This window comes from Mobula birostris, chromosome 10 (genome assembly GCF_030028105.1).
Source record: "Mobula birostris isolate sMobBir1 chromosome 10, sMobBir1.hap1, whole genome shotgun sequence".
Classification (NCBI taxonomy): domain Eukaryota; kingdom Metazoa; phylum Chordata; class Chondrichthyes; order Myliobatiformes; family Myliobatidae; genus Mobula; species Mobula birostris.
In genome coordinates this window covers 68,405,126-68,431,068 of record NC_092379.1, presented here as the reverse complement: position 1 = coordinate 68,431,068, position 25,943 = coordinate 68,405,126, and the positions used below count along the sequence as shown (strand labels likewise).

Genomic DNA, 25,943 nt, shown 5'->3' with positions numbered 1-25,943 from the left:
TTTCTCTACCCATCTCCCTCCCACTATACACCCATGTCCTGTGTCTTTCCCCTAGACCCCCTTTCCCCCTATATCTTCTCTCTCCACCATCTCCCCTTCTGTCCATCTTGCTCCCTTTCCATAACCCTCCCTAATTCTGTTTCCCTCCCCTCCACCTCCCTTCTCCTATATCCCCTCTCTATCTCCCCACTTACCCCTCTACCTCCACCTGTCTCCCTACCCTATATCCACCTCTCTCCATCTACATTTATCCCCATTAGTCTGTCATTCACCCTGCATCTCTCCTCCTACCAGTCTTTCTCTATATCTCTCCCCATCATTCATTTCCCCTCTCTTACCCTCCCTACCTCGTTCACCTTCTCTCTCCCTCGTTTCTCTGTCCCTCTTCCCCTCTTCTTCTGTCACACACATACACAAAGATCAGGCAGCGGCTTTTCGGCCTGAGGGAGGTAGCGGGTGCGGGCCGCTCTCAACATTGAATAGTATCCGGACTGACACTTGAATGGCCAAGACAGAGATGGGAATGAATACAGGATGGGTTCCACCTAGATAGCGGTGATGGTCGCATGACGCCATTATCAATATGGCGGCGGCACAGTGCACTGCCCTCATCAAGATGGAGAAAAATAGGTACGCCCACCAAGATGGCGAACGTTCGCAACCCTCACGAACATGGCAAAAGTGAAACGCCGGCAGCAAGATGACGATGCGGAATTCCGTCAGTAAGATCGCATCCTGTACGAAGACGGAGAGGAACCGTCACTCCTTTAATCAACAAGATGGCGTCGACGCTGGACCCGCCTCGAACGACCTTCTCCTGATGGCGGAATGATGACGTCAGTCCTATCCTTAATGTAGATTGAGCAAAGCGTCATCCTTGCGTATTATTCTCGTCCAATTTTACACGCTTGCGTCTGACGTCATCGAGCCGTATGGAGGAAGAAGCGGCGGCGGGAGAAATCTAGACAGCGGGCCAGGCTAAATTTCAGGGCTGGGCCAACGGAAGGCTTTTAAACTCCCGGGGAGGGTAAATTCCGGGGCTGGGCCAACGGGAGGCTTTTAAACTCCCGGGGAGGGTAAATTCCGGGGCTGGGCCAACGGGAGGGCTGTTAAACTCCCGGGGAGGGTAAATACCGGGGCTGGGCCAACGGGAGGGCTGTTAAGCTCCCGGGGAGGGTAAATACCGGGGCTGGGCCAACAGGAGGGCTGTTAAACTCCCGGGGAGGGTAAATACCGGGGCTGGGACAACGGGAGGGCTGTTATACTCCCGGGGAGTGTAAATGGGGCTGGGCCAAAGAGGGGAGGAGCTGTTAAACTCCCGGGGAGGGTAAATACCGGGGCTGGGCCAACGGGAGGGCTGTTATACTCCCGGGGAGTGTAAATGGGGCTGGGCCAAAGAGGGGAGGAGCTGTTAAACTCCCGGGGAGGGTAAATACCGGGGCTGGGCCAACGGGAGGGCTGTTATACTCCCGGGGAGTGTAAATGGGGCTGGGCCAAAGAGGGGAAGAGCTGTTAAACTCCCGGGGAGGGTAAATACCGGGGCTGGGCCAACGGGAGGGCTGTTATACTCCCGGGGAGTGTAAATGGGGCTGGGCCAAAGAGGGGAAGAGCTGTTAAACTCCCGGGGAGGGTAAATACCGGGGCTGGGCCAACGGGAGGGCTGTTAAACTCCCGGGGCTGGGACAATGGGAGGGCTGTTATACTCCCGGGGAGTGTAAATACCGGGGCTGGGCCAAAGAGGGGAGGAGCTGTTAAACTTCCGAGTTGGGTAAATACTTGGGGTGGGCCAAGAGTTGGGGGGGAGGGTGTTAAACTCCCGGGGAGGCCAAATACCGGGGCTGGGCCAAAGAAGTGGCGGGGGTGGGTAAACTCCCAGGGAGGGTAAGTACTGGGGCTAGGTCAATGGGAGGTGGAGGTAGCCTCTCTCTCCGGAGAGGTAAATATTGGGGTTGGGCCAATGGGAGTGGGTGATATCCTCTTCTTTTGGCCCCGACCGGGAAGTCAAAGTACCCGGCGCAGGTCAACTGCAGGGAGCACAATCTCTCGGGGAGGGTAAATACTGAACATGGGCCAATTGTAAAGGGCAAACTCCTTGCCGAGTGTAAAAAGTGGGTGTGTGGACCAACTGCAGGGGGCACAAAATGCCAGCAAGGGTAAATATTGGGCATGGGCTAATGGGGGTGCTGATAACTCATGGAGCAATGGATGTGAGAATAGCCTCCAGCAGTGGGTAAATATCAGGCATTAGTGAACAGGAGAGGGATGACGCCCCCCCCCCCCCCCCCGCCTGTGGAGGGCAAATACTGGAGTTAGGCTGGTGGGATGAGAGATAAACCCTTTGGTAGGTAAATACTAGGAGTGGGTCAAAGGTGGGGGTTATAAACCCCCAGTGATGTACCTACTGGGAGTGTTACAACGTAAGGGGGATTAAATCCCCAGTGTGAGCAGATATCGGGATTGTGCCATTGGGAGTGGTGTCCAAGCAATGCGAGAGCTGTGGTTGGTATGTGGATGTCCTACACTCTGGTGATAATACACCAGTTTGAATACCATGACCCTTCTTCCCCACAACAGATCCTAAGATGCCCCGGGGGAGCCATGGTGGGGCACATGGCAGTGGGCAGCAGACTGCACAGGCAAGCTCGTCCCAGGTAAGTGTCCCATGTTTACATGTCACTTCTGCTCATTAAACGCAGCATGGGGTGAAACCTGCCATTTACCTGTTGACCTTATTTGCATTCTTTATTTGGTGACCTGTAGTAATTTTTATATCTTGCATTATACTGTTGCTGCAAAACAACTAATTTCGTAACCTAACTCTGGTAAAACTCAGTAGGTAGAAAGCTGAAAAGCACGACCTCCAGGGTAGCAATCTCTGGATTGCTGCCTGTGCCACATGCCAGTGAGGGTAAGAATGGGATGATTTTCAAATAAATTTATGGCTGAGGAACTGCTTTAGGGAGGCAGGGGTTCAGATTTCTGGAACATTGTGATCACTTCTGGGGAAGGTATGATCTTTATGAAAGGGGAGGGTTACATCTGAACCCGAGAGGGCCCAATATCCTTGTGAGCGGATTTGCTAGAGCTGGTGGGACTGTTCAAACTAAACTGGCAAGGGGATGGGAACAGGAGTGCTAGACTGAGGGTGGGGTCATGGGTTTATGAACAGAGGCAGCATGTGTGAGACTGTCAAGAAGGATAAGGAGATGATAGGGCAACATTACAGTGAGTGGGATAAGTTGAAACCAAAATCAAAAGGGTGACAGGTACAGGACGGATGGTGCTATATTTTAACGCTTCTATATACAGAGTAAAATAGATGATCTTGTAGCCAATTGCAGATTGGCATCAATGAGTTGTGGCAGAAAGAAGATCATAGTTGGGAGCTTTACATCCAATGATACACACTGTTTCGAAAGGACAGACAGGTAGGCCGAGGGAGTGGAGTGAATCTTGGTTAAAAAGAAATCACATACTTAAAAAGAGATGATTTAGGATTGGAAGGTGCAGAATCCTTGTGGATAGATTAAGAAGCTGTAAGGGTAAAAACTCCCTGAAGGGAGTTTCACGCAGGCCTTTGAGTAGTAGCTAGGATATGGGCTACAAATTACTTGTCAAAATGTTACGATTGTCACGGGGGATTTCAATATGCAAGCAAATTGGGAAAATAAGATCGGTGCTGGATCCCAAGAGAAAGAATTTGCAGAATGCCTACGAGATGGCTTTTTAGAGCAGTTTGTGGATGACCCCACTAGGGGATCAGCTATTCTGGATTTAGTGTTGTGTAAGTAACTGGACTTGATAAGGGAGCTCAAGGTAAAGGAACCCTAATTCACTCTGCAATGTGAGAAGGAGAACCTAAGGTCAGTTGTATCAGCAGTACAGTGGAGTAAAGGGAATTACAGAGGCATGAGAGAGGAGCTGGCCAAAGTTGATTGGAAGGGGATATGAGCAGGGATGACTACACAGCAGCAATGCTGGAGTTTCTGGGAGCAATTCAAAAGGCACAGGAAAGATACCATAAGACATAGGAGCAGAATTAGGCCATTTGGCCCATCGAGTCTGCTCCACTGTTCAATCATGACTGATCCTTTTTTACTTTATTGTCACCAAACAATTGATACTGGAGCGTACAATCATCATAGCGATTTTTGATTCTGCGCTTTGTGCTCCCTGGAGTACAAATCGATAGTAAATATTAAAAATTTAAATTATTTATCATAAATAGAAAACAAAAAAGGGAAAGTAAGGTAGTGCAAAAAAAACTCAGAGGTAGGTCCGGATATTTGGAAGGTACGGCCCAGATCCGGGTCAGGATCCGTTCAGTGGTCTTATCACAGTTGGAAAGCAGCTGTTCCGAAATCTGGCCGTACGAGTCTTCAAACTCCTGAGCCTTCTTCCGGAGAGAAGAGGGATGAAAAGTGTGTTGGCTGGGTGGGTCGTGTCTTTGATTATCCTGGCAGCACTGCTCCGACAGCGTGCGGTGTAAAGTGAGTCCAAGGACGGAAGATTGGTTTATGTGATGTGCTTGGCTGTGTTCACGATCTTCTGCAGCTTCTTCCGGTCTTGGACAGGACAACTTCCATACCAGGTTGTGATGCACCCTAGAAGAATGCTTTCTACGGTGCAGCTATAAAAATTAGTGAGGGTTTTAGAGGGACAGGCCAAATTTCTTTAGCTTTCTCAGGAAGTAAAGGCGCTGGTGGGCCTTCTTGGCAGTGGACTCTGCTTGGTTGGACCAAGTCAGGTCATTTGTGATATTGACCCCGAGGAACTTAAAACTTTTGACGTGTTCCATTTGCACACCACCGATGTAAATGGGGTTGTGTGGTCCGCTACTCCTTCTGAAGTCAACAACCAATTCCTTCGTCTTGCTGATGTTGAGGGATAGGTTACTGTCTTCGCACCATGCCACCAGGTTCTTAATTTCCTCTCTGTACTCAAACTCACCATTATCCGAGATACAGCCTACAATTTATTTATTTATTTATTTATTTTTAGATCCTGAGGACACTCAGTCCTCATTTATTGTCATTTAGAAATGCATGCATTAAGAAATGATACAATGTTCCTCCAGTATGATATCACAGAAACACAGGACAGACCAAGACTAAAATGGACAAAGACCACATAATTATAACATATAGTTACAACGGTGCAAAGCAATACCGTAATTTGATAAAGAGCAGACCATGGGCATGGTAAAAAAAAAAAGTCTCGAAGTCCCGGTAGCCCCAACATCTCACGCAGACGGTTGAAGGGAGAAACTCTCCCTGCCATGAGCCTCCAGTGCCGCAAACTTGCTGATGCAGCATCCTAGAAGCACCTGACCACAGCCGACTCTGAGTTCGTCCGAAAACTTCGAGCCTCCGACACCGAGCACCATCTCTGCCAAGCACTTCGACCCCTCCCCGGTCACAGAGCAACAAGTAAAGCCGAGGACTCGGGCCCTTCCCCTCCGGAAATTTTGGATCACAAAGTAGCAGCGGCAGCGAAACAGGCATTTTAGAAGTTTCACCAGATGTTCCTCTGTGCTCTCACGTCTACTTCCTTCAACTCAGAATTGTGCACGGCATCCTACTTGACAGATAACAGATATTCATCACCGGAGTGGCCGCTGCACGCTGCGTTGCACCACCATCTTCTTCTCTCCTCCTTGCAATTGTGTCATCAGCAAGCATATATATTGAGTTTGATGGAAACTTGGCTACACAATCATGGGTGTACAGTGAGTACAGAGGGGGGCTGAGTACACAGCCTTGTGGGGCACCGGTGCTCAGAGTGATTGTAGAGAAGAGCTTGTCCCCTATCTTTACAGCCTGGGTCCTGTCTGTGAGGAAGTTGAAGATCCAGCTGCAGATCTGAGTGCAAAGGCCCGGGTTCTGGACCTTAGGAATCAGTTTATTTGGAAGATGGTATTAAAGGCAGAGCTGTAGTAAATGAAAAGGAGCCTTACGTATGCGTCTTTATTCTCCAGGTGTTCTAAGGAGGAATGTAGGGCCAGAGAGATGGCATCTACCGTTGACCTGTTGCTCCGGTAGGCAAATTGCAAAGCGTCGAGGTTGACCGGTAGGCTGTGGTTGATGTATGCCATAACCAATCGCTCAAAACACTTCATAGCAATTGATGTCAGAGCCACAGGTCGATAGTCATTCAGGCATGCCAGCTTGCTCTTCTTCGGCACCGGGATTATCGTTGCCTTCTTAAAACACGAGGGGATCTTAGACTGAAGCAAGCAGCAGTTGAAGATGTCAGCAAACACTCCAGCTAGCTCGTTTGCACAGGTCCAGAGAACCCGTCCTGGGACGCCATCTGGGCCCGTCACCTTCCTTGGATTTATCTTGAGGAAGGCCCTTCTAACGTACTCCTTGTTGACGATGAATCTCGACGCCACCAGGTCTGGTTCATTCGGAGGGAGTGGGATGCTCCTCTTCTGTTCGAATCTTGCGTAGAATACGTTAAGTTCATCAAGAAGAGAAGTGCCACAGTTATTGATATTCCCAGCCTTTTCTTTGCACCCGGTGATCTCATTTAGACCCTGCTATAGTCTACCAGCACCCATCTGGTTAGCCTGGGGTTCCAACTTGGCTCGATATTGCCTCTTGGCGCCTTTAATGGCTTTCCGGAGTGCACACCTGGATTCCGTGTAGTGACTGGTATCCCCGGACCTAAAAGCCGCAGCTCTAACCTTCAAAAGGGACTTAACCTTATAATTCACCCAAGGTTTCGGGTTAGGGAATACTAGGATTGACTTGCGAGACACACAGTCCTCTGTGCCTTTCCAGATAAAGTCCGTGACAGCTGAGGCATACTCATCGAGGTTAGCTGCCGAGTGCTTGAATACTAACAGTTCACCGATTCAAAGCAGTCACGGAGGACCTCATCCGTTTCCTCTGTCCAACACGACACCAGTTTTGACACCGTGACCTCCCGCTTCAGTTTCTGTTTGTGAGCCAGGAGGAGGAGTACGGCCTGATGTTCCGATTTTCCGAAGTGAGGCAGTGGGATGGAACGGTAGACATCCTCGACTGCTGTGTAGCAGTGGTCAAGTATATTCGGGCCTCTAATGGGGCAGGAGACATGTTGGTATAACTTTGGCAGTGCCTTTCTGAGGTTGGCCTGGTTAAAGTCCCCGGCTGTAATGAGCAAAGCCTCCGGATACCTGGTCTCAAGTTCACTGATGTTGGCATACAGTATGTTCAGAGCACACTCCACGTCCGCCTGGGGGGGCAATGTAGACCGCTGTCAGTGTGACCGAGGTGAATTCCCGTGGCAGATAGTAGGGACGACACTTCACCGACAGGTGTTCCAGGTCCGGGCTGCAGGAGCTTGTCGGTGCCACTGTGTCCGAGCACCACGCAGTGTTGATCAGTAGGCAGACACCACCTCCCCTCGTCTTGCCCGAAGACGCTGTGCGGTCCATCCGATGGATTGAAAATCTCTCTGGTGGGATGGCACATTCGGGGGTGGCAGGGGAGAGCCAGGTCTCGGTGAAACAGAATATACAGCAGTTAGTTCTGCATCTCCCTGCAGTAGGTGAGTTTCCCTTTAACCTTGTTCTCTATGGCTTGCACATTAGCTAGTAGGATGGTGACATTGGGACCCTGAAACCCCTCAGCTTCAATCTGACCAGCAGCCCAGCTCTTTTCCCACGCTTCCTCGGTCAATCGTGCATCTTTCCAGGTTTCCATTGATGCAGTGTGTTGTTGGGAGCTCTTTGAGGTTGGTGGACGCATCCCATGGGGAATGATTGGTGGGTCGCAGCATCGGGCACTCCGGGTCGGGCCGAGTGACGGGAGAGGCTCCGCTGCCACTTCCAGCTGCTGAGAACTTCCCCCTGCCTTAGACCCACTTCCCAATCTTCTGCCCTTAACCTTTGATGCCATGTTCAATCGAGAACCTATCAAGCTCTACATTAAATACAACCAACGACATGGCTTCCACAGATCTTTGGTAATAAATTCCACAAATTCACCACCCTCTGGCTAAAGAAATTTCTCCGCGTCTGTTTTAAATGGATGCCCTTCTACCCTGAGGCTGTGCCCTCTTGTGCTAGACTCCTCCATGATGGGGAACATCCTTTCCATATCCACTCTGTCTAGGCCTTTCAACATTCGAAAGGTTTCAATGAGATCTCCCCTCATCCTTCTAAATTTCAGCGAGTACAGACCCAGAGCCATCAAATCTTCCTCGTATGCTAACCTTTTCATTCCTGGAGTCATCCTTGTGAACCTCCTCTGAACCCTCTTTAATGCTAGCACATCTTAGATGTGGAGCCCAAAACTGTTCACAATGCTCAAAGTGAGGCCTTACCAGTGTCTTATAAAGCCTCAGCATCACATCCCTGCTTTTGTATTCTAGACCTCTTCAAATGAATGCTAACGTTACATTTGCCTTCCTCACCAGCAACTCTACCTGCAAGTTAACCTTTAGGGTGTTCTACATAAGGACTCCCAAGTCCCTTTGCATCTCAGATTTTTGGATTTTCTCCCCATTTAGAAAATAGTCTGCACATTTATTTCTACCACCAAAGTGCATGTCCATGGATTTTCCAACACCATGCCAGAGTCCAGTGATTTTAGAAAGTTCATTACTAATGTCTCCCCAATCTCTGCCGTTATGTCTTTCAGAACCCTAGGGTGCAGTTCATCTGATCCTGGTGCCTTGTGTACCCTTGGGGGTTGTTCAGCTTTTTGAGCACCTTCTCCCTTGTAATAATAATTGCACTTACTTCTCTTCTCTCACACCCTTCAACATCTGGCAGATTGCTAGCATCTTCCACAGTAAAGACTGATGTAAGATGCTCATTTAGTTCATCAGCCATCTCCTTGTCCTCCGTTATTATTTCCCTGGCCTCATTTTCTAGTGGTCCAATATCCATTCTCATCTGTCTAATTTTTTTTTTACATACTTGGAAAAAGCTTTTATTATCCACTCTTCATCTTTTTCCTCCTAATCATTCTTTTAGTTACTCTGTAGGTTTTTAAAGGCTTCTCACTCCTTTGTCTTCCCACTAATTTTTGCTATGTTGTATGCCGTCTCTTTTGCTTTTACATTAGCTTTGACTTCCCTTGTCAGCCATGGTTGTACTATTTTGTCATTTGAGTATTTCTTTTGTTTTCGGAGTACATCTATACTGCACCTTCCTCATTTTGCCAATAACTCACCATTGTTGCTCTGCTGTCATTCCTGGCAGCATTGCCTTGCAACTTACTTTAGCCGACTCCTCTCTCATACCACTATAATTTTCCTTACTCCACTGAAATACAGATACATCAGACTTTACCTTCTTCCTATCAAATTTCAAGTTGCACTCATATCACATTGTGATTACTGACTCCTAAGGGTTCTTTTACCTTAAGCTCCCCAATCACTTCCTGTTCATTACATAAACACCCAATTCAGTATAGCTGATCCCCTTGTAGGCTCAACGACAAACTGCTCTTAAAAACCCATCTCATAGGCATTCAACAAACTAACTCTCTTGAGATTCATTACCAACCTGATTTTCCCAATGAACCTGCATGTTTAAAAACTCCCATGACTATCATAACATTGCTGTTTTGACATGCTTTTTCTATTTCCCGTTTTATTTGTTGTCCACGTCCCAGCTATTGTTGGGAGGCCTGTGTGTAACTGCCATTATGGTCCTTTTACCCTTGCAGTTCCTTAACTTAACCTATGAAGATTTAACATCTTCTGACCCTGTGACACATCTTTCTACTGACTTGATGCCGTTCTTTACCAGCAGATCTCTGCCACCCACTCTGCCTACCTTCCTATCCCTCATGATACATCCCAGAGAAGTATTCTAAAGGCAGGAAGACACAACTGTGGCTGACAAATCAAGGCCAAAATAAAAACAAAAGCGGGGGGCATATAATAGAGCAAAAATTAGTGTGAAGTTAGAGGATTGGGAAACGTTGAATAACCAACAGAGGGCAGCTAAAAAAGCTATGGTGGGGGAAAGATGAAATTTGAAGGGAAGCTAGCCAACAATATCAAAAAGAACACCAATTTTTTTTTTCCGAGAAATAAGGAGTAAAAGAGAGGTGAGGGTAGATATTGGTAAATGATGCAGGAGAGGACGTAATGTGGGACAAGGAAATGGCAGATGAACTGAATAAGTATTTTGCATCAGTCTTCACTGTGAAGATACTAGCAGTATGCTAGAGGTGTGAGAGTGTCAGAGGGCAGAAGTGAGTGTAGTTGCTATTACTAAGAAGTAGGTGCTTGGGAAGCTGAAAGGTCTGAAGGTAGATAAATCACCTGGACCAAATGGAATACATTGTGGAGTTCTGAAAAAGGTAGCTGAGGAGGGTATGGAGGTATTAGTAATGATCTTAAAAGAATCAGTAGATCTGGCATGGTTCTAGAGGGCAGCAAAATTGCAAATGTCACTCCACTCTTCAAGAAGGGAGAGAGGCAGAAGAAAGGACATTGCGTGTCAGTTAGTCGGACTTCAGTAGTTGGGAAAACGTTGCAATGGATTGTTAAAGGTGTGGTTTGGGATACTTGGAGGCACATGATAAGATAGGCCGGAGTCATTAGGGTTTCCTTGAGGGAAAATCTTGATTGGCAAATCTGTTGGAATTCTTTGAAGAAATAACAAGCAGGAAACACAAAGGAGAATCAGATGTGTACTTGGATTTTCAGAAGGCCTTTGACAAGGTGCCACACATGAAACTGCTTAATAAGTTAAGAACCCAAGAACAAGATAAGAATGATTCCAGCATGTCTGGAACATTGGCTGATTGGCTGGAGGCAAAGAGTTGGAATAAAGGGAGCCTTTTCTGGTTAGCTGCTGGTGACTAGTGTTGTTTCCCAGGGGTCAGCATTGGGACTGCTTTATGTCAGTGATTTGGATGACGGAATTGATGGTTTTGTGGCCAAGTTTGCGGACGATATGAAGACAGGTGGAGGGGCAGGTAGTGTTGAAGCACAGAAGCTGCAGGAGGACTTGGACAGATTAGGAGAATGGGCAGAGAAGTGGCTAGTGGAATACAGTGTTAGGAAGTGTGTGGTCATGCACTTTAGTAGAAGGAATAAAAGCATAGACTATTTCTAAATGGGGAGAAAAATTTTAAAAAGTTAGGTGCAAAGGGACTTGGGAGTTGTCATCCAGGATTCCATAAATGGTAATTTGCAGATTGAGTTAGTGGTGAGAAAAAGAAATGCAATGTTGGCATTAATGTCAAGGGGACTAGAATCTAAAAGCAAGGATGTCATACTGAGGCTTTATACGGCACTGTTGAGGCCTCTCTTGATTGTGAGCGGTTTTGAGTCCCTTTTTAAGAAATGATGTGCTGATGTTGGCGAGGATTCAGAGGATGTTCCCGAGAATTATTCCAGGAATTAAAGGCTTATCTACTGAGGAGTGATTGATGGCTCTTGGCTTTTACTCACTGGAACTTGGAAGAATGAGGTGGGAGCTCATTGTAACCTGTTGAATGTTGAAAGACCTTGATGTTGATGCTCCCCATGGTGGGGGAGTCTAGGACCAGAGGGCACAGCCTCAGAATAAAGGGATGTATACTTAGAACGGAGATGAGGAAGGAATTTCTTTAGCCAGAGCGTGGTGAATCTGTGGAATTTGTTGCCACATGTGGCTGTGGAGGCCTAGTCTTTGGTGTATTTAAGGTAGAGGTTGATAGGTTCTTGATTAGCCAAGGTGTGAAAGGTTGTTTGGAGAAGGTCGGAGAATGGCGTTGAGAGGGAAATGGATCAGCCATGATGAAATGGTGGAGCAGACTAGATGGGTTGAATGGCGTAGTACTGCTCTTATGTCTTGTAATAAATCTGATTTTCAAAAACTGTGTCTAATAATTTTACTTTATTCACAGTGATTCAAAGAATTGGTCGAAAGACCAGTTTATTGTCAGGTATAATAAAAAACGCTGCAGCATTGGATGTGTCACATTCAAAATCAAAAAGCATGAATTCCGCACCATTTTTACAAGAATGAATGCAATTAGAACAAAAAGCAACGATGCCCAGTGCAGTGCAAAGGGGTCGCAGTACCGGGGGAGCGATTAGGGTTGTGCTGGTTCGTTCAAAGACTGAATGGTTGAAGGAAAGTATTTGCTTTTTGTACATGGTAATGATAAACAGTAAATACAGCGATGAGCTCAAAACACCAAAATATATTTTGTCCTGAAAGACACTTGCAAATTTCTACAGTGGAGCCTAGTTGTACCACCTGGTATGGACTCCAATGTGCAGGATCGAAAGAGGCTGCAGTGGGTTGAACACTCAGCCAGCTCCATCACAAACACAACCCTCCCACCATCCAGGACAGCTTCGCTGGCAGTGCTTCAAGATGGCAGTTTGAATCAGTAAGGACCTTCACCATGTCTCTTCTCACTACTGCCATCAGGGAGGATGTACGGGAGCCTGAAGAAACAGTCTGACTCAGAAATAATTTCTTCCTGTTTGCCATTAGATTTCTGAAAAGTCCATAAACATATTTTTGAACAATTTGTTTCTTTTGTGATTGGTATGAGTCTACAGAGTACTGCTGCAGCAAAACAACAAATTTCACATCATATAAGACGGTGACAGTAAAATTGAATCCAGTTCTGAGATGACAGTGCAGTCTGAAGGATTGTAAGGAGAAATGTAAAAGATAGAGTTAAGATCTGTGAATGTGCACGGTAGCATGGGGGGAGGGGGAGGCACGGTAGTGTGGGGGGAGGGGGAGGCACGGTAGCATGGGGGGGGGGAGGCACGGTAGCATACTGGTTGGTGTAATACTATCGCTCTGTCTCTCTCATTGCTGTCATTGGCTTGTGTCGTCGGCTAACCTGATTATTGAATCAGCACTGTGTGTGGTCACACAGTCGTGGGGGTACAGGGAGGAGACCAGGATGCTGAGTACACAGCACTGGGGAGTTCCAGTGTTGCAGTTTGTTATTGGTTTACTGTTGTCACATTTACCAAGACATTAACTTTTTCTTGCAACTGTATATAGAGTTGGAGCAATGAGCTCATATATAGTCATAAATCAATACAACAAGGACACAAGCTCTTTGGCCCAAACAGGACATGCTGACCACAGCATCCACCCAGCTAGTGCACATATCCCTCCAGAACCCCTCCCCCCTACCTATCCAAGTGTTCTTAGATGATACCATTGTATCCGCCTCAGCTACTTCCATATATTCACCACCCTCTGCAAAAAAAAGTTGCCCCTCGGTTCCCTTTTAAATCTTTCCCCAATCACCCTCAATCTATACCACATAGGCTTGGACCCCCCTTACCCTGGGGAAAATACCATTACGTTATCTATGCCTGTTGTAGTTTTAAACACTTCTGTAGGAGAAATTCCCCCCCCCAAAAAAAATCCTACATTCCAATGGGTATGGACCTGAGCCTGACCAATCTCCCCCTATAACTCATTGGCAACGTCCTCCTAAATCTTTTCTTCACCCTTTCCAGTTTAACATTTCCTGTAACAGGATGTTGGAAACTACAGTTGCTTTAATAATGTCTTTTATAAGATTTGTACTTTTAACAAACTCATGTATTTTTCAAACTCACTGGCAGAAAGCAGTATAGCAGCTGAACTAACGGTTTATTACCTGTCAGTTTTCATTGGCTAAGTATTAGCACATTACCCACGTGATGTAATTGTTTTAATTATGTGACCTATTAACTAATTCATTCCTATCTAAAGAATTTCCCTTGTCTATAAAGGTGAAGGATTTTTCAGAAGCACCATCTTTATTCCTTTGACTTACACCTCTTAGCATTGTTTCTGCACCCTTTATTTAGTTTGCTTAGTATTTGTATGCTTGTAGTCTGAAATAAACTGAAGTCTTGGAATTAAGACTGCTCGTCATTCCTGATGCCCAGAAAAACCCTAAGGATCAGAAAATAAACGGAGGTCCAACAAGGGTGACCTACACTCTATTCCAAGTATGACCTCACCAACAACTTGTGCAGTGTAACAACCCAACTCCTTTAGTCATTGTCTGGACTGTTAATGGCCAGTGTGTTAAATGGCTTTTTTTTCACTACCCTGCACACCTATTATGCCACTTTCAGGAAACCATGTGCGTGCACTCCTTAATCCCTGTGCTCCATTACACTCTAGTGCTCTACCATTCATAGTACGTCCCACTTTACAAAGTGCGTCACCTTACACTTGCCTGTATTGAAATTCATTTGCCCTCTTCCCTAACTGATCAAGCTTCCCCTGAAATACCTCCTTCACTCTAACAGCACCTGTCATGTCATCCACAAATTCTGTGATGAAGACTTGTGTGTTGATGTCCCATCAGTTTATATAAATAATGATTAACAATAGTCTCAATACCAACCCTTGCAGCACAGCACTAGTCACCAGCCTCCGTTCTGAGAAACAAACTTCAGACGCTACTCTCTGGTAATTTGGTTTATTATTGTCACATGTACTGGGATACAGTGAAAAACTTGTTCCATATTGTTCATACAGATCAAATTACTGAGGCAGTACAAAGTAAAACAATAACAGAGTGCAGAAGGAAGTGTTACAGAGAAAGTACTGTGCAAGTAAATACTGAGGTACAAAATTAGAGTGATGTAGATTGTGAGGTCGAGTCCATTTTATCACACTGGGGACACATTCAGTAGTCTTATAACAGGATAGATGTCCTTGAGCCTGGTGGTACGTGCTTTCAGGCTTTTGTATCTCCTGTCTGATGGGCAGGGGTAGAAGAGAATATCTAGGTGAGTGGCGTCCTTTATAAAACAGGCTGCTCGACTGTTATTTTGCGGCAGCAGTACAGCGGAAGACATTAAAATTGCTATAAGTTACAGAAAGTAAATTGGTAGTGCAAGAGAAAGTAATGAGGTGGCATTCATGGGCTCAGGAAGCTGATGCAACACACACAAAATGCTGGAGGAACTCGGCAGGTCAGGTGGCATCTATTGAAATGAACAGATGTTTTGGGTCAAGACCCTTCAGGACTGGAGAGGAATGCAGATAGCTAGAAGGTGATAGGTGATGTCAGGTGGATAGGAAAGGTAAAGGGTTAGGGAGCAAGGAATCTGAAAGGAGAGCAGAGTGGTTCATGGGAGAAAGAAAAGGAGGAAGGGACCCAGGGGGAGGTGATAGGTGAGAAGAGGAAAAAGGCATAGACAGAATAGAAGAAGGGAGGGAGAAGGGATCAATTTTTTTAGTGGAAGAGGAAGTGATACTTATGCCATTAGGTTGGAGGCTACCCAGATGGAATACAAGTTGTTGCTCCTCCACCCTGAGTGCGGCCTCAAGAGGAGGCCTTGGACCGACATGTCAGAATGCGAATGGAACCTGATAGTGGAGGTGAAGTAGCTCCATGTCACTCCTTGTTTTCCGACTCTGAGCTGCCAGTGGCGGGTGGGGGGTGGTGGAATGGATGTATTGTAAATCTAGGTCAAACACACTGAGGGCCATTGGCACATTCATCCAGGTCTAAGCTTGGGGACAACGTGGTGAGGTACTGTGACACAGAAGGCTGACAGCAAGGAGGTAAATGCCTTTGCATTCCCCCTAACCCCAGGATCCAGACTCTGACTCAGATGACCCCAGCTTCTTGCTGACGCCATCAGGATCACAGAAGCAGCATGCTGCCCATCAGCTGACCCCTGCCGCTGTGGACAGAAAGGTAAGATGTCTTTGTGGGGCTGGCTACATTGCAGCGAACTGCTTGCTTGCCCCTTCCCATCTCACCCATGTTTCACACTCCCAACCCCCTTCACCCCTCCCCCTCACCCTACACCACCCCTCACCTACCTCCCCTCACCCACACCCCTGCCCTTCCCCTCACCCACACCCCTGCCCTTCCCCTCACCACACTCCCTACCCCTACCCTCCCCCTCACCCCACCCCACACCCTTCCCTTCACCCCTCCCCTCCCCCTCGCCCCACTCCCCTCCCCTCGCCCCCACACCCTCCCCCCTCGCCCCCACACCCCTCCCCTTCCCCTCGCCCCTCCCCTCCCCGGTTCAGAGTGGGCACCTTTACTCCGTCGACAACAACCGAAATTTCTCAATTGCCACCAATTTCAATTCATCATCTCATTTCCATGTCGATATGTTAGTCCATGGCATCCTCTGCGACCACAATGAGCCGGATGCTGGTTGGGGGAGCAAAACCTCATATTCCATCCTGGTAGCCTCCACTCAGATAGCATCCAGATCGACTACTCTAACTTCTGGTAATTAGTCCCCTCTTCCCCTTTTCCTTTCTGGATCCTCTCTCACCCATTCTCCTCTTCTCACCCGCTCATCGTATCCCTCCGCTGTCCCTCCTCCCATCTCTTGACAGATTCCTTCTTCAGTCCTGCTGTCCCCCCCACCTCTTATTCTGATTTTTGCCCACTTCCTTTCCAGTCCTGATAAAAGTTCTCAGCCTGAAATACCGACTGTTTATTCCCCTCCATTGATGCTGCCTGACCTGCTAAATTGAACAAGCATGTTGTGTGTGGTGCTCCACATTTCCAGCATCTGTAGAGTCTTTTGTGTTTAGAGTGGGTTGGTTCACCAGCCAGCATTTAGTGGTATTAATTGTTTTTGTTTTGGTGTGTGCAGGTGTGTGAGGTGGTTCAATACATCCTGATCATGGAGCAGAAAAAGGTGCCAGTGAAGCGGAAAGGTGGGTGTGAGCACTGTCCTGTCACACTCCTGGGATCAGACACAGACTGAAGCTCCCTCCAGACTGTCCTGCCACACATTCCTGGGATCAGACACAGACTGAAGCTCCCTCCAGACTGTCCTGCCACACATTCCTGGGATCAGACACAGAGAGAAGCTCCCTCCAGACTGTCCTGCCACACATTCCTGGGATCAGACACAGACTGGAGCTCCCTCCAGACTGTCCTGCCACACATTCCTGGGATCAGACACAGACTGAAGCTCCCTCCAGACTGTCCTGCCACACATTCCTGGGATCAGACACAGACTGAAGCTCCCTCCAGACTGTCCTGTCACATGTTCCCGGGATCAGACACAGACTGAAGCTCCCTACAGACTGTCCTGTCACATATTCCTAGGATCAGACACAGAGAGAAGCTCCCTACAGACTGTCCTGCCACACATTCTTGGGATCAGACACAGACTGAAGCTCTCTCCAAGCTGTCCTGTCACATGTTTCCGGGATCAGACACAAACTGAAGCTCTCTCCAAGCTGTCCTGTCATATATTCCCGGGATCAGACACAGACCGAAGCTCCCTCCGGACTGTCCTGTCACACTCCTGGGATCAGACACAGACCGAAGCTCCCTCCAGACTGTCCTGCCACACATTCCTGGGATCAGACACAGAGAGAAGCTCTCTCCAAGCTGTCCTGTCACATGTTCCCGGGATCAGACACAGACTGAAGCTCCCTACAGACTGTCCTGCCACACATTCCTGGGATCAGACACAGAGAGAAGCTCCTTATAGACTATCGTGCCACACATTCCCGGGATCAGACACAGACTGAAGCTCCCTACAGTCTGTCCTGGTCACACATTCCTGGGATCAGACAGAGTGAAGCTCCTTGTACACCATTCTATCATGTACCACCAGAGTCAAGCACAGAGTGAAGCTCCCTCCACACTGTCCCACAACACTCCTGCAGTCAGACACAGAGTGAAGCTCCCTCCACACTGTCCCACAACACTCCTGGGGTCAGACACAGAAGCTCCCTCCACACCATCCCATCACAAACTCTTGAAGATGGACACAGTGAACCTCCAGCTATACTACCGGTCAGACATTCCTCGGGACATCATCCACATGTACCCTGGGGTCTGATACAGATTGAAGCCCCCTCTACACCAGGGGATCCCAACCCAGAGTCTATGAATCCCTCAGCTAATGGTAAGGGTCTATGGCATCAACAAGACTGGGAACCCCTGCTCTACATTGTCCCAGCACGCTATTTGGGTCAGACACACAGTGAAGCTCCCTGCACACAGTCCCATCCTGTACTCCCGGGGTCAGACACAGATAAGGTCCTTCCATACTGTCCTCTCACACACTGCCGGGGTCAGATACGGAGTGAAACTCCCTCCATGCCGTCTCACCACACTCCTGGGGTCAGATACAGGGTGAGACTCCCTCCATGCTGTCCCAACAATACTCCTGTGGTCAGGCACAGAGTGAGATTCCCTCTACACCAGGGGTCAGACGCAGAGTGAGGTTCACTCCGCACTGTCTCATCAGACACTCCTGGGGTGAGATACAGAGTGAAACTCCCTCCACACTCTCCCATCAGAAATTCCCGTGGTTAGGTACAGAGTGAAACTCCCTCCACACTCTCCCATTACACACTCCCCTGTCACACTCTCCCATCACACACTTCTAGGATCACATGCAGAGTGAACCTCCCCTTCACTGTCCCATAAACATCTTTCCGAAGCAGAGGCACAGTACAGCTCCCTCCACACTTCCCACCACACACTCTCAAGATCAGATATTGAGTGAAGCTCTCTCCACACTTCCTACCGCATGCTCCTGAGGTGAGATAGTGAGTGAAACTCCCTCTGCACTTCCTACCACGCAGTCCAGAGATCAGGCACTGAGTAAAGCTCCCTCCACACCATCCCATCACAAACTCTAAGGATCAGACTCAGATACAAATTAATGCTCCCTCTGCAATGTCCCATAATACATTCTGGGGGTCAGACGTAGAGTGATGCTCCTTCCACACCATCTCAACACACAGTGGGGGTCAGATGCAGAGTGAGGTTCCTTCCACACCATCCCAATGCATTCTCTGGGGGTCAGACACAGAGTGAGGCTCCTTCCACACCATCTCAACGCATTCTCTGGGGGTCAGACGCAGACTGAGGCTCCTTCCACACCATCTCAACACACAGCAGGGGTCAGATGCAGAGTGAGGCTCCTTCCACACCATCCCAGCACATGCTCTGGGGGTGTCAGACACAGAGTGAGGCTTCTTCCACACCATCCCATCATACACACTTGTGCTGTCTCAGTCCTTTGCTGGTGCACAGGGTTGTGAAAAGAACTAATTTATCAAGTGTTTTTGGTCTCCATCTGTTTTCCAGACATCATCAAGAACGTGCTGAAGGACTACAGGTCACGGTACTGCGAGATTATAAAGAGAGCAGGACGTATTTTCAACCAGGTCAGGACCTGCTCTTCCCATGAAGCATCCCATCCACTAAAGTCCTTGTCTGTTGGAAATGAGATCTGGGTGGGGCAGTGAAAGGGGGTGGGATTGGGGCTGCTGAAGGCACAGGGAGGGGTTAGGGAGAGAATGGTGAGATGTGGGAGAGTGGATGCTGTAAGAGTGTGAGCAGCAGTGTGTGAGGGAGGGGGAGGGATAGGGTCTAGGAGGGGGAAGTGTGACGAGGGGTGTCAGAATGTACCTCCAACAATACCAAACTGTCTCATATTCCGGTGGTCAGATGCAGGATGTCCCCTTTCTCTCTATCTCTGTCTCTGTCTCCACCCCTCCTTCTCTGGGCCCATCCTGTGCCCCTCCTCTTTCTCTTTATTCCCCAACTAGCCCTAACCCTCCTCTCTACCACCTCCCCGCATCTGAACGCTCTGTCGCAGGCACTCCTCCACCCCCCCTTCTCTCCTACACTCCCGTTTTGTAATGGTGCTGTTTTGAGTCCCAGCACTGACCCCCGGTGCACCCCTCTGATGTGTGTTTGCCTATCTGACTGAATTTTTGTGATACTGCTGTCCTTGGTCTCCTCACCACTTGCTCTCTGCGTTGTTATTGTGGTTTTTCTTTGCATCGTTGTGATCCTGGGCAGTTTATATTCACCCTCTGAATCTCTCTCCCTCCCATCCCCATCCACTCCCCTCCCACCTCTTCCCCTTTTCGTACTCTTTCCTGCCCCCTCCACATTCTATCTCCTCCTCTCCCTCTCCCCCCTCCGGCAGGTATTTGGGATGGAGTTGGTGGAGATTGACCCCAAGATCCACGCCTACATCCTCATCAACAAGCTGGAGCCTGCACAGGACGACAGCATGAACTGGTGAGTGACTCGCTGTCTCTCCCCAGCTGCCAGTGCTTGAACTCCTGCCTCTATCCCCCACCAGCAGCGCTCCTTCCCACGCCATTTCCTGGCTGCGCCAAGCCCCCACCACGTGCCACTCACTGGGCACTCCACCCTGAGCCGCTTCCTCTCAATGCTGTGGAGAGCTCACCCTGAGGTCCCCCTCCCTCAGTCGGATAGGAGCTTCCATACCCAGCGTCCCATCCTCCCAACCATTCCACTCCATCGCCAGCTCCCTGTAAACCTGAAGAAGTCTGCCTGTTCTCCGGGTAGCTGCTGCCAGCAGCCCACGTGGCTGCCCCAGTGTACTCAGTGACGGCATTGGGTGGTCTTACCCACAGGGTTTCTGACTGAGGGGTTCCCATTTGTTCTTAGAAAGTAGAGCAGGACCCCACAGGAACAGGAGATTCAGCCCACATTTCCTGTGCCAAACACAAAGCCAAACTAATCTAACTCCCTTGTGGCTGCATATGATACATATCCCGTCATTCGGTGCTACTTCTGTGTCTGTCTAACAGACTCTTTCGTACCTCTGTCCTATCTGCCTCCACCACTACCACTGTCAGCGCATTCCAGGCGCCCACCACCCTGTGTGTAAACAAACAAGCCCTGCACATCTCCGTTGAGCTTTCCAATTTAAATGCATGCCCTCTGGTTTCAGACATTTTCACTTGGAAGGAATAAAGATAGCAGCTGTCCACATCTGTGCCTCTCTTCATCTTGTAAACTTTTAGCCTACACTGTTCCAGAGAAAACAACCCAGGTTTGTCTTACCTATCCTTATAGCTCATGCCCTCTAATCCGGGCAGCATCCTGCACCCTCTCCAAAACTAACACCCTTCCTATAATGGGGCCACAAGCACTGACTGAAGGAGGGACGGTTCAGGGGGGTGTGGATTAGGTAAGCGTGAGGTGTTGAACTTTATGCAGGACCCTGAGGGTCTCTGATGTACAGGGAGATCTTGGGGTTCAGGTCTGTTGTTCCCTGAAAGTGACAACACAAGTAGATAAGGTGGTGAAAATGGTGTCTGACATGCTTGCCTTTATCGCTCAGGGCACTTAGTTTGAGTGTTGCAGCTGTATAAACTACGTGATGTGGCCACACTTGGAGTGTCTTGCACATTTCTGGTCGACCTATTACAGGATGGGTGTGGAGGTTTTGGAGAGAGTGCAGAAGAGGTTCACCAGGATGCTGCCTGGGTTAGAGAGTGAGCTACAAGGACAAACTTTGGTTGCTTTTTCTGGAGTGTCAGAGGCTGAGGGAAGAACTGACAGAAACTTATAAAATTATGAGATGCATAGATAGACGAGATAGCCAGTCGACAGCCAGAATCTTTTTTTTTTAAATTCCAGGGTAGAAATGTCTAATACCAGAGGGCATTCATTAAAGGTGCGAGGGGCTAAGTTTAAAGATGTGCAGGGCAAGTTATTTTGTTACACAGAGTGGTGGGTGCCCAGGAATGGTGGAGACAGATACGATAGAGGCATTTAAGAAGCTGTAAGACAGGCATATGAATGTGCAGGGAATGGAGGGATATGGACCATGTGCAGGCAGAAAGGATTTGGTTTACTTTGCCATCATGGCCAGAGCAGAGATTCTGTGCTGAAAAGCCTGTTCCTCTGCTGTACTATGCATCCCAGAGGACCAGTGTAAATGTGCGGCTGATGTTTGGGCCGGGTGGATGGGCTCACCAGATGAAGAAACTACACCCTCTCCCCGAGTATGAGGAACCTGGATCAAATATGTGCTAGCATGAAGCAGGTGGGCCGAAGTGGCCTTTCACTGTGCTGACCAGCTCCTTGACTCCAATCGGGCAGGCCAGCAGGAGCCGGAAGGGCTTGAGCCTACCTCATTTCTGTTCCCTCTTCCTCTTCTCTCCCCCCCCATTTGAGATTGGCTGCCGCAGCCCAGCCAGTGAACCGATGGGAGTGTCTCTCTCTCTTTCAGGGGCGATGCCACGGCCAAGATGGGACTGCTACTGGTCATCCTCTCCATCATCTTCATGAAGGGCAACGCAGTGAAGGACTGTGAGGGAACTCGGCAAGCTGGGATGAGGGGGTGGTCAGTTGGGAGGGTGTTTTTCTGCTGTCTCTGTGGTCAGTTCAGTGGGTGAGCAGAGTAGGGTTTACAACTTCTCCCCAAGTGCTCACAACAGAGTCACCTGAGTTTCAGGGCTGGGGGATCTCCACACTCCAGGAGGGATGGTGAGGGAACTCTGCTCTGTGGGAGTGGTGTTGCGGGATCTCTGCTTTGAGAGTCGGGTGGTGAGGGAGCTCTGCATTGTGGCAGAGGCACTGAGCCAGCTTCAGACTGTGAGAGGGGCATTGAGCGTACATGTGCTGTGTGGGTGGAGGTGAGGGAGGTCCACAGTAGGGGGTGTAGTGAGGGAACTCCATGTCACAGGAGAGGTGGTGAGGAGGGAGTGCCCTGTCACTTTCGCAGAGGCAAGCAGGCACAGGAAGTTAAGTCCGGGCTGAGCTTGTAAATTGCAAGCTGCTCAAACAGTTACAATTTATATGTTAACACAGCGGCATCTTTGTATTACAGAGTTTAATACTTGTCTTGCAATTTCTCTCCCTGTCATTCCCCTCTGCCGTCCTGTTTTCCCTCTGCTTTCTCTCCATTTCACCCTCCCCTCAACCCCCTTTCACCCGCTCTCTCCTCCCTTACCACTCCCAGCTCTCCTGTGGCACACTCTGAAAAAATTACGGATCGATCCCAGGTAACGGGTGACTGATATGTCTTTCCAAATGTTTATTCCACTGGTCCTGGTCTCCAGAGTCAAAGTGGAGTTTATTGTCAGATGCGCAAGTACCTGGAGGCATGGGTGCTCACTTGCAGCAGCATCACAGGCACAGTACATCAAATGCACAACATTCACTAGAAAAACATCAATTCAACACAAATTTGACTCAAGTTTAGAAGAACGCAAATAGAACAGACAGTCCTTTTGTAGTGTGAAGTGGCCATAGTGAGGTAGTGATTAGGGTTGTATCAGCTGGTTCAAGAACCAAATGGGTGAAAGGAAGTAGCTGTCCTGAGCCTGATGGTGTGTGACTTCAGGCTTCTGTACCTCCTGCCCGATGGTAGTTGTGAGAAGATGGCGTGCTCTGGATCTTTGGATGTTGCTTTCTTGAGGCAGTGCCCCTCTTGGGTACCACTGATGGTGGGGAGGGGGATGTACCTGTGATTTGTTGGGCTGGGTCCACTACTCTCTGCAGCTCCCTGCGCTTTCAAATTGCTGCAGCAGACCGCATTGCAACCAGTCCTGTGCTGTACTGTATTGCTGGCACACCCACGTCTCAAAAACTGCAGGGGTTCAAGAGGTGGGCCTTTGGGGGCAACAAGGGAGGGGTGTGTTTGGTATAAGTGCTTGCTAAGCCTGTGAAGCCCACATCTCCTGAATTAGTACAAATGTAAAAAAAATTCAGAAGCAGGTTGTAGTAAATTTGAAGTATAGTATAGATAGAAGAGAGAAGGATCTTTGGGTCCAAGGTTATTGCTCGCAGACAGTGGACAGGGCAGTGAAGATGTACAGTTAGTGTTTGAGTACAAGAGATTTGTATGGCAATAAACTGGACATTTATTCTTTTTCGCTCTCCTGCTCAGCGAGAAACACCAGGACTTTGGTGACGTGAAGAAGCTGATCACGGAGGAGTTTGTGAAACAGAAGTGAGTATTGGTATCTCATCTCTGTGTCTGACCCTGGGAGTGTGTGTTGGGACGGTGCTGGGAGCTTCACCCTGTGTCTGACTCAGCACCATGTGATGGGATGGTTTGAAAGGAGCCTCACCTTGTGTCTAACCCCAGGAGTGTGTGTTGGGGCAGTGCGGAGGGAGTTTCCTGTCAGAGGGACCTGTGGGCTGTTTGTCACGATTTCACCCTACCTGCTCCCTCACCCCTCCCCAGATACCTGGACTACAGCCGCATTCCCCACACAGACCCTGCTGAGTACGAGTTCCGATGGGGGCCCCGTGCTGCCCGGGAAACCTCCAAGATGAAGGTGCTGGAGTTTGTGGCAAAGGTAAGGGTTGCAGTGGTGGTGGGAAGATTGGGGAGTGTGAGAGAAGTGGATGGGGAGGAGGGTGTGAAGCAGAAGTGAGGGAGGGGGAGAAAGCACTGGGGTGATTGAGGGAAGGGGAGAGGAGATGATGAGATGATGGAGGCTGTTGGATGAGGGTAGGTGTGAAGGGGGAGCTGAGGGAAGAGGTGAAGCAGGAATAAGAAGAGGGAGGTAAGGGAATGGAGGGGAAACAAGAAGGGGTGGAGGGGAGACAGAGGGTGAGGAGGGATGGGGGAGTTGGAAGCGATAAGTAGAGATCATCGATGTGGGTGGGGAGATGTGGTGTGATAAGATCAGTGATGGAGGGGATGAGTGGAGGAGTGAGGTGAGGGAGGAGGGAGAGCTGAGAAAGGAAAATAGTGGGATGGGTGAAGTACGAGATGAATATGGGGAGGGGGTAGGATGAGGTAGATAGGTGTGGAGGAACAAGGAAGGAGAGTGGAGGTGAGGGAGGAGTATTTTGAGATGACAAAGGGGAGTTTATTTGGAGGAGTGAGGAGAGGGCGGTTTGGAGAATTGCGAAGGGAAGGGGAGATGTGTGGGACAGAGTGATGATGGGATGAAGGAGATTGAAAATGAGCGGGTTTTGGAAGGGGAACTAATGGGAGGGACCGATGGGCAGGGGTCAATAAGTGGAGGGAGATGGGAGACAGAATGAACAGCAAAGCTCTGAGTGGGTGGGAGGGTCCTGTTTGGACAGCTCTTGCTAAAGGGACTAAGACAGTCCTGGAAGGGTTGAAGGTTGCTCGAGTACTCCTAACTTTTGCCCTGACCCATCTCTTCCTGTTTGTCTACAGATGCACAGTGAGCAGGATCCAAAGACATGGGCCACCCAGTACAAGGAGGCCCAGCTGGAGGCTGCTTCATCCCAGCCAACCTAATGGGCAGGCACAGACAGAAGGATCAACTGTGGCCCACCAGGCAACATTCAAATCCCAACACTACCCCTTGTTCAGACCTGGTTTATTCTTATTCCCTCATTTCCCCGCACCATGAGCGATCAAACTCTGATCGGCCACAAGTCTTCCTGACATCTGTATATTTTGTAAAGAATCTTTGTTCTCTGAGGAAGATGTCATAGTAGATTGCTCACGGCACAGATGCATGACCTTTGTCCAGACAACTTCTTCTAGATCTCCCACGATCATGATAGAATTGACAGTGAGAGATCTTCTCATCTTGTGTGTTCAGACACTGAGCAGTCTTTGTATCCAGGATTAATGGGTCTGATACTGAAAATAAAATTTCTCTTTTTAACTGAGTTTAAATTTGTTGATTTTATATTTTCGAGTGTCTTCTCCCTTGACATAAGAGTCTAATATTGAAAATAAAATGGTACTCTGTCAGCTTACAGTGAGTGGAAGGACCCTGGGGTGTGCTGTAGAACAGAGGGATCTCGAGGTACAGGTACGTGGTTCCCTGAAAGTGGAGTCATGGGCAGACAGAATTTTTAAGGAAGTGATTTGGCATGCTGACCTTTATCAGGGACACCAAGCATAGGAGGTAGGCCGTAATGTCGCAGTCGTACAAGATGTTGGTAAGGCTGCATTTTGAGTATGTTTAGTTTTGTCCAACCTGCTATAGGAAAGCTACCAATAAGTTGGAAAGACTGGAGGAGATTTACTCCAAGGACTTGCTCTAATGGGGAGATGTTGAGCAGGTTGGGACTTCTTTCACTGATGCATAGAAGGCTGAGGGGTGACATGGAGGTGTGTAAAATCGTTCATGGTTAGGGAATCAAAATCTAATGGGCACAAGTTTAAGGTGAAAGTGGAGAGATTCAGTAGGAACCTGAGGAGCAACTTTCACACCCAGAGGGTTGTCCGTACATGGAATGAGCTGCCAGAGGAAATAGTTGAGGCATGTACATTAGGAACATTTCTTGCTGTTAATATAC

The 25,943-nt window shown here is 48.6% G+C and overlaps 1 protein-coding gene across 3 annotated transcripts; it reads left to right on the top strand.

Annotated features, from left to right (window-relative positions):
* The first annotated feature begins 906 nt into the window (after positions 1-906).
* Positions 907-25,314, top strand: ndnl2 (necdin-like 2). 3 transcript variants are annotated; one of them, XM_072270412.1, is made up of 11 exons: positions 907-1,027; positions 2,575-2,651; positions 15,522-15,626; positions 16,552-16,615; positions 19,017-19,096; positions 19,867-19,961; positions 21,931-22,010; positions 22,663-22,705; positions 23,593-23,655; positions 23,893-24,007; positions 24,844-25,314. In XM_072270412.1, the coding sequence occupies exons 2-11, from the start codon at positions 2,583-2,585 to the stop codon at positions 24,925-24,927; spliced, it is 798 nt and encodes a 265-aa protein (XP_072126513.1). In that variant the 5' UTR covers positions 907-1,027; positions 2,575-2,582; the 3' UTR covers positions 24,928-25,314. The 3 variants fall into 3 exon arrangements, with proteins under 3 accessions (XP_072126513.1, XP_072126514.1, XP_072126515.1); XM_072270413.1 differs by having other exon boundaries at positions 907-1,076; XM_072270414.1 differs by lacking the exon at positions 907-1,027 and adding an exon at positions 1,619-1,630.
* Positions 25,315-25,943: the final 629 nt, after the last annotated feature.